At 41.5% G+C, this 8452-nt stretch overlaps 1 protein-coding gene across 1 annotated transcript in view; it reads left to right on the top strand.

The window, feature by feature from the left end:
- Positions 1-2351: 2351 nt before the first annotated feature.
- Positions 2352-8452, top strand: part of LOC104516800 (grainyhead-like protein 2 homolog) — a gene marked incomplete at its 5' end in the record, with an annotated part of 30737 nt that continues 24636 nt past the window's right edge. The window contains one exon of the mRNA XM_010161246.1: positions 2352-2446. Within this exon, the coding sequence (XP_010159548.1) occupies positions 2352-2446 (95 nt within the window). The remainder of the gene's footprint in view (positions 2447-8452) is intronic.

Here is an 8452-nt window from a genome sequence, read left to right as displayed (position 1 = left end):
GAATCAGTACCATAATTTAACAGATACTGGAGCAGGTTCAAACATAGACGTAAAGGGTGGGAGGGGAAGCTTTAGACTGGGGTTATTTGTGCTCCAGAGTCTTGCCCGTATTTTTGGGGGGGATAGTTTGTATTATTATGTGCAAGGTGCAAAAACTACTACAGTGGTATGTAATGCATGCAAATGATTAGTGTTTAATATTAAAATTTGCCACTGTTTAATATTAATATGCAGTTTACCTAACAAAAGAGGAAATACTTCCTTGTAAAGCCATTTTCTTGCAGATTGAAGAACCCCAATTTTCTATTTCTGGTAACTCACAGCAGCAGAAGAGGAAAAATTGTAGTCCCATTAACAACTTTCAAATATCCTTGGATGTAAATGCTTCCTTGTCTACTGAGGATCCTTCTTTAATTATCTGTAAATCGAGGGGAATAGAGTGCACTTCTGCTTTTAAACAGCATGTCACATAGACACAAATCCATGAGATTTGTGTATGGCAATTAAGGAAGCAGAGGCATGTGTTGGGGGAAGGGAGGGCTTGGTGGGATGCGAAGTTCTGACAGCCTTTTAGGAGAAGAAAACATGTGTCTTTACAAGACATCTTGTTCGTGTCTTTCCAAAGTGCACCTACACAGCCCGCCCATATGCAGCAGTTGGTTGCACGAGGCACTTTCTGGTGAATCATAAATTTAAGGGGTGGGTGGATGTGTGCACATGCATATTAAACTACTTATGTGTCTTCTGATTCCTCGCATTTGCATTCCCATGCTGAATTTAGATAGTGAAGCCAATGACTTCAGTTAGAAAGGAGATCTGAGTTCATGATGGGAATGAGAAGCCTGCTTGCCCTCTGAAACGCCACATTCACCTGCTGTATCGCTAAGTCTCTTGGGCTGTTGCTATGGTCAGAACAGTGCCTTTTCACTGTATCTAAGATAAGTCATGTATCTCAGGCACACAGTTTAACTTGCCCGGTGAAATGCCAGCATCTCTGCATTTCAGATGAGAGAAAAGTACACTGATTGCACATCTCAAATGTTAAATAATTCTTCTTGCAGCAGTGGTTTTGTTATAAATGGTTTTGAAACAATTATTATCTAGAAATCATTTTTAGAGAGCAAGAGTTTGTTTTAGAAGGGCAAAGGAAATGTGTATTGAAACCATTTGGGTGTCTCATAGAATATAAACCCATCCTCTTTCTATAACTGATAGAGAGCTAAGAATCAGAGTGCTTCTGAGGCTCAGATTTGGGCACAGGTTAGCTCAAGATTGCTGCATGACGTAATCTCCGTCCTCTGCCACCGAGTCCAGTTACAGCCCCGGAGGGATTCTAAGGAAATGTATATGTCCCAGAGAGAGTTGATGCACTTGCATGGAGAAGCTGGAAGTTCCTTTAATCAAGCAGATATTACCTCTTTACAGACCTGTTCTTGCTCTTAATCTGCCACCAAAAAGAAGGTGGTGTGTTAAACTGGCTGGCAAAGGGAGGGAAAAAGGGGGCGTGTTGCTCCTCGATTATAAGAGAGACCTGGACGTTGTCTGTCTTACCTGGTTTTCACCCTGCCTGGTTTTGGCATGGGGTGGGTCAGCCTTGAAACGTGGACTTCCCCTGTCTTTCTTTGCATTCCTTCTGAAATGCCAGCTTATTGATAACAACAGCCCTTTGGAAAGAAGTGAGAGGGGCATGCAGGTTTTGTAGTCAGACAATTTAAAAACACTTTCTGTTTGTTTGTTTGCTCTTTTAGCATCACACACACTTTGGGGAAAGGATTGTTGTGGTTTTGGTTCTTTGTTTGGTGTTATGTTTTGTTGTTGCTGCTGGTGATTTTTTTTTTTTTTTTAAATCCATCCAGTGCAGCAATTCCTGGGAAAGATGAAACAAATGGGCAAGAAATGTCTGCTACTGATTATTTCCTCGAGTGATAGCTCTTAGCTTTTTAGAAAGCTTCTTTAGGATTTACCATAATGTAGTTTATTTATGTCAAATTTTGAACAGTCCCTTTAAATGTTTCAGTAGCTTTTAGTTAATTTTCCAGTTTTGGCCATTCCTCGGCCAAGTTAGTGAATGCACCCACTCATTCCCACTACAGTCACACTGATTCCTTTCTGAGTGCAAGCAATATTTTGCAAGAACATTAGCTAGTGATGTGCTATGCGTAAGACTCAAGCTGCAGTATATTACCTCTTTGCAATGAAGCTTATTAATAATTCAGCATAAACAATACAACAGGTAGATTTGATGCATTAGATAACCCAGCTGAAAAAGCAAAGATATACTACGGACTGTGAAAGAGTAAAAGTTGGAACCTTTTTTCATGACTCTTTTGTCTGTTTGTTATTTCTTACAGCTGATTACAAGGAGAGTTTTAATACCATTGGGAACATCGAAGAAATCGCATTCAATGCTGTGTCCTTCACTTGGGATGTCAATGAGGAGGCAAAGGTGAGGAAAAGCCATGCAGATGGTATCCCTTTATAAGTACCATCCATCCTTAGTCACTGTTCCACTTCTCTCCTTTTTAACAAATAATAAGAAGGGTAGGTGGAGGTAAGAGAGCTCAAATCTCTGCAAAGGCAGGCAAACTGTGGTCTTTCACTGACCCCAGGGATGCTGGCCATCTGTAAAAGGGAAGGTGGCTTGTGACGGCTGTCGGGATGATGTTGTGCTCACACCTGTATCACTGACAAATAGAGATGTGCTTCTGAGGGAAAGCTGACGGGCTCTCACAGTGCAGTTTTTTACTTGAGGCCTCTCAGTGATTTTTTCATTTAAAATATGGCCAGCCTGAGAAACAGCAGAAGTGTTTTTCCTACTTGCAAAGTCCATGTAGGGCACAAGGTGAATGTTTTCCTTCTCTAAATTATCAGTGTCCCTCCTACACTATTAACATCTCCAGTAATCAATATGCTGTAAGCTGGACTGTGCCTTCCCTTGTGTTTGTGCCAGTATTTTTATAGTGTTGCACAGACTGTCCTTGCAATTGGGAATGAATGTTTTCTTGAGGACTGGTGCTTGCTTCCTTTCTTTGGTCAAGTACCCTCAGACATGGGATTTTGCGTTCAGGGATGTGACTGCTACAGTGGACCTATAAACCAGGACAGCAGAGCGCCTTAACAAGTTTTTTATAGGTAAGGGTTATCAAAAGAGTGGCAGAGTGTTTCAGCTGCATGGACTAGTGTAGGAGAAAAGAAAAGCTGCTAGTAATTATAAGAGTAAGTTTGCCCCTGGAAAGTAAACAGCAAGGAAAATAGGTTGTGTAAAACGGGTGGGGGTAATGTAGGGCTGTAGAAATAATAAACAACAAACACTGTTGAGCTTAGAATACTCCTTGATACTGTTTTAATGTTGAATACAAAATGGACAGTGTTCAAGTAATGCTAAGAATCTTTCAAATACAGAGACTTCATGCACGATTCCCCACTGCATTTCTAACGGAGCGTTAGGGAGATTGCATCGAGCGAGCGAGCCTGTGAGAGATTGCACTGAGCATGGAGTGGTAGCATTAACACTCGCTGTCCTGACTTGCTGACTGAAGGTGCTGAGGTTTGTAGTTAGAGGGATTTTCGTCTCTCATGCACATTTTAAAAGAATAAAGCATTAAAGACAATTGTTTTGAAAACCGCCCAGCTGTTTCAAAAGCCGGCCTTGGTAAACTGAGTTGTACTTGGCCCAGTTGCTAATGGTGCTGTGTTTACTACATCACGATTACATTCTCACTGCCCCAGATATTCCCCTATTTTGTGATTCCATTTCAAAATAAAGCAGTGTGTTACCCCCTGCAGTCACAACAGAAGACTGTTGTGTGTGCGTGATCATAATGCAAGCGAATACAACAACATCCAATATCTCCAACGTGATGGACTTTCCCAAGGACCTTTATGGAAGTGCTACCGGGGCTAGAGCATGGCAGTCTCGTCCCACCATCAACTACCACCCCACTGCCAGGCCTAGTGGTTCTTTAACACGCTTGCATTCGCATCTGCAAGCCAGACTTGGAAAGCCACTGTGTTGGTCTAGGAGCAAGAAAATCACATCCGCTAATGTCAGGTGTTATCCCTGGCCATTTTGTTCTAATCTCATACCATTCACATTGTTCCTGCCTTGGGTGATGGAACGTTAAGAACACGACTCTTGCTTTGATCACTGGAAATATAGCATAGCAAGGTTTTAAAATAATGACTCTTATTGTTGCTGGATTAAAAAAGTGGCAGGAGTGAAATTTAAGAAAGCCACTTGTATTTTTGCAGGAAGTAGTCATTAAAATGCCATGTCATTAAATTAGTTTATGCATATTTATTTCGAGGGGTAGTTATCAAATACCTGATCTTTCAGGATCTTGAACTGCAAACGTATTGATAAAAGTAAGAGGTTTCATGACATGCTTTGGTATTGGGCTATCAGGCATGAATCAGGTTGTACCTGTAAGCTTATCACGGAGCACTGCAGTGATTCCCTGCCCGCACACATGTGCACGTACCCACATGCTGCTTCTTGCTGGCGAGTCTAATACAAGAACCAGTTGCACTAGGTCTGGGGATTCCCATAGGATGCCCCTGCGGTGTTTGAAAGCTGTGGACTCTGAGGCACGTCACTGAAGGCTGTTTTTTCTCCAGCAATTACCTCATCTGAAAGAGATGAAGAATTTCAAGGCCTAATTACAGACTCTCTTTTCTTAAGCTTTTTAAACGATGATCTTTAAACTGGCTCTATTGTTTCTGCTCAGTGTTGTTTTCCCTTTTCACCACAATTTCAAGATTAAAACTTAACCTCACAGACACAAAGACCTTTCTCTTCTGAGTCAGACAAAAGCAGTACAGAGCAGTTCTTTCCAGGGCCTCTGAGATGTGGTGTGATGAAGCGCTCTACTGGCCTGGGAAGAAGTAAAGAAAACAGACCAGTCATTGGAAGTGCAGAGGGGAGCGGTCTTGAAAAATCAAACAGAAGCAGTAGAAGTCACCTAACCAAATATCCCTGTCTCTCCTGAGAGATTGAACCTGCGTCTACGAAGAGAAATCTGGAGCATCCCTTTCCTACTCCACTTGGAGGGCAGCTGATTTAAGGCCAGATTTTTCCTCCCACACTCAGGTAGAGCAGTACCTTCCTCCTTGAAGCCCTTCAGGATGAGGGTATAACAGTGCAGGTGTGACAGCCAAAATCTGCCTTTTAACAGTGAGCCTGCTAAGGGTTTGCAAGGCAGCATATCAGTGGGATCTTACATGGGAGAAACCGGCATTCAGGGTACGGCAGAGGCCTCTGTCGCCTCAGTGGTGTGAACTGGCTTGTTGGCTCCAACTCCTCGTGCTCAGTCCCTTGTTCTGACTGCTGCTTGGCAAAACAAGCCAACGGAAGTGGGAATCTTGTGCAGCACATGTTGAGATGTGGAATAATCTCGCTGTTGCTTTCTGTGGACTAGCACCAAAGGGAACAGCACCGAAGTCATAAACACCACTCCGCTAGCGTTTCCTTTGCTCTATCTAGTTGACAGCAGCGATCCCCTTGCCATCTGGCAGAGCAGAGTTGGGGTCCAGCACATCCTTATTTTTTTTCTAGAACAACGCCCTTTTCTGCTGGGGCTATTGTCTAGAAATCATCGTGGGGCTTGTGGTTCAGAGCGGGGTACAGGGAAATGAGAGGAAGAGGCTACAGTCATGTGGAACTCTTCCTTATGCTGCCTTGAGACAAAAATACCATGCAGTAAGAAAGCAGAGGTAGGAAGTAAAGAATACTTTTTGTACAGTCCATCGTTGTGTCACCCCTATATTTACTTCTGTATATAAAAATGCAGCATTTATGGGCAAGGTGGTTTGTTGGCTCTCTCTGGTTGAACCTGAATGCTATGTTTGGTATTTTTAAAGGCGTTCTTCAGAAAAAGGTGAGGAAACAAACAACAATTAACAAGAACTGTCTGATTTTTTAATCATCTTTTAAAGGTCTTTTTATGATATGCTATAAGATGGTTGTTTTGCCGTTGCCCTACAAATGATTTTGCTGCAGCATCTGGCTGTTTGACAAAGTTCTAGTGGAGACTTTTGAACAGAGCTCAGCTTCTTTGATAGGCATACACCCACCTGCTTGCAGTCCGATTGCTGGCAGAAATTAGTTTGCAATAAAGATAATTAAAAACTAGAACTCTTCTGGTCAAAGGATAATATCTTTGTCATAAATCATACCAGCTCTTTGAGATATGCCTTCTCTCCAATTAATACTTTATTAATTTGAAAGGACTAACATGATGTTACTCTGAAACAATACCTTCGTTTTATATTTTTGATGGAAAGCACTTTTTAACTTCAAATTCAAAGGTATGACTTGAGCGAACAATTGCTAAAGAAAAATGTCATCTTAAAGGAGACAAAATATACTTTTTGATGATATTAGGATTTCACTGATTTCTCTAAAGAGCTGCAGTTTGGACATGTGGTAAACAGACACGGTGGTGGCTGTGTTATTCAGGCAGGTGCTGGCACACGCTTTTTGGTGCGTCCAGTAGTTGTGTGCTGGGCAGTTGTGATGTATACTTGCGTGCAATCATTGTTCTGCTATATTTAACTGAAATGTAGATCTTTAATCCGAAGCATGCTGAAGCCACTGGGAACCTTTCCAGTTATTTAATGAGTTTTGGCATAGCCCTTACAGTAATAAGCTGTTTTCAGTGAGTGAGTGATTTGCAGGATTAGGTTCTTAGACATTGTGGGCTGAAGGGAGCTCTGATTCCAGTGGGCACAACTGTACAATCAAGCTGATAGAGCAGCACAGTCTGTCAGTGATTTGTATTGTGACAATCCATATTTCTTTAACGTTGCTAGCAATACTTGGGACAAGCTTTGACTAGTATAAGAATTATTTTGTTCTTAATTATTAATTTGCTTCCTAACTTAGATCAAATTTCATTAGGGAGGAAATTAATATTTTTTTTCTACTCTCAAAATCTAAAGGTTAGAGGAAGATACTTTATTTGGGGGAATTAGTAACAGGAATTATGTAGAATTAGACTTGGCAACTGATTTAATAAACCATGTCTGTGTGTGTATCTGGGCATACATATTTTTTAGTATATATGTCATGCATGCGCACACACGTATATATTAAAGAAGAGTTAACCTGTGGTAGCAAATAATGTTGAAATTTCAGTGTATACACGTGGTTCAGTAAGTATGCCTCTGGGATTCAAGGCAAATGGAATTTTTATGTAGTTGCTGGGGTGTGGTGTGGGTTGAGGAAGCTTCAAGAGAGTAGTGTAAACATTTGCTGGAGACATTTGTATTGAAATAAAACAAAGGTCTTACCTTTGTATGGGATTTATAAGGTAACGGCTGGCAGGAGAAACTATAAAACCACACTTTCTGTGTATATGAGGAATGATGGGATTGATGTTAGTCATTTAAGAGAAGAGCCATTTAACTCACTGTTGTTACAGTCTGGAGGGATGAACCCCTTTAAAACAGGATTTTATAAAGACACATCAGCCAGGTGCATAGCCACTATTCAGTAGAGAAATTTCTTCAAGTTTCTGATTTTGTGCTGTAACACACTCTTCCCTCCCTTCTGCCCTTGGCTCTTTCTGAGACGATGGGAGCCAGAAATGTAAATAGTAATAAAAGGCTTATATTAGAGGTTTCGTAACTGTAGACCTTTAAAGTGTATAAGCTGAGAGACCGCAGCAGGAGTCATGTTGGCTGGATCAAACGATAAAAGGGGAAATGCATTTCTGGGCCTTGCTTTCTTTTAGGGCAGGTTTCTGTGTTTGTGTCTTGTACATCTCTAATTATGCTGCAGTGTTTAACAGCCAGTCGGTAATAACAGCTACACTGTGGAGGAGTGCCTTCCCTGAAAGAAAGGGTGCTTTTTCTAGGCATGCTCTATAACAAACACAAGAGTTGTCGTTATCTTAGGCCACTTTTGAAACTTTCTCAGGCACCAAATGGTTCTCCAAATTAGTTTTTCATTGCCAATTGCATGCCTGAGCTGGAGACTAGATGGGTGGAACTCTATCATTAATTGCTGTAATCTAAGATATGCTGACATTAAAAAAAAAAAAAAAAATGACATCACTATAACGACAACTGAAACTTGTTCCTGATAGCAAAACACTGCTAAAATCTAGTTTGCTCAGGTAAAAAAAAAAGTTTGCAAATGAATTCAGGTAGAGCCATAGTCACATCCATTAAAATAGTTCCAAGTGAAGTGTAGACAGGGCGTGGGGGGGGGAGGGGAAGCAGTGATTTCTACTCCTGCTGCTGTCATTTCTACGTAACTCTACATGTTCTAGCCATGTAACTCTACCATGCAAGAGACCAGAGCAAGGAGGTTCTTAACCAGAGTGTCTTCCAGGAGAGGTAGAATGGGACGTAATCTTTCTGTGGCTGCTCGTGGGGTGGTTTTCCTCCTTGTCTCATTGAGAGTGGGAGTACCTGCTTTATGGTCAGGAGATGCAAAGGAGGGCGAGAT

Source organism: Eurypyga helias, unplaced genomic scaffold (genome assembly GCF_000690775.1).
Source record: "Eurypyga helias isolate BGI_N326 unplaced genomic scaffold, ASM69077v1 scaffold22431, whole genome shotgun sequence".
NCBI lineage: Eukaryota > Metazoa > Chordata > Aves > Eurypygiformes > Eurypygidae > Eurypyga > Eurypyga helias.
The sequence above is the reverse complement of the archived record's forward strand: the minus strand, read 5'-3'. Positions and strand labels throughout refer to the sequence as shown.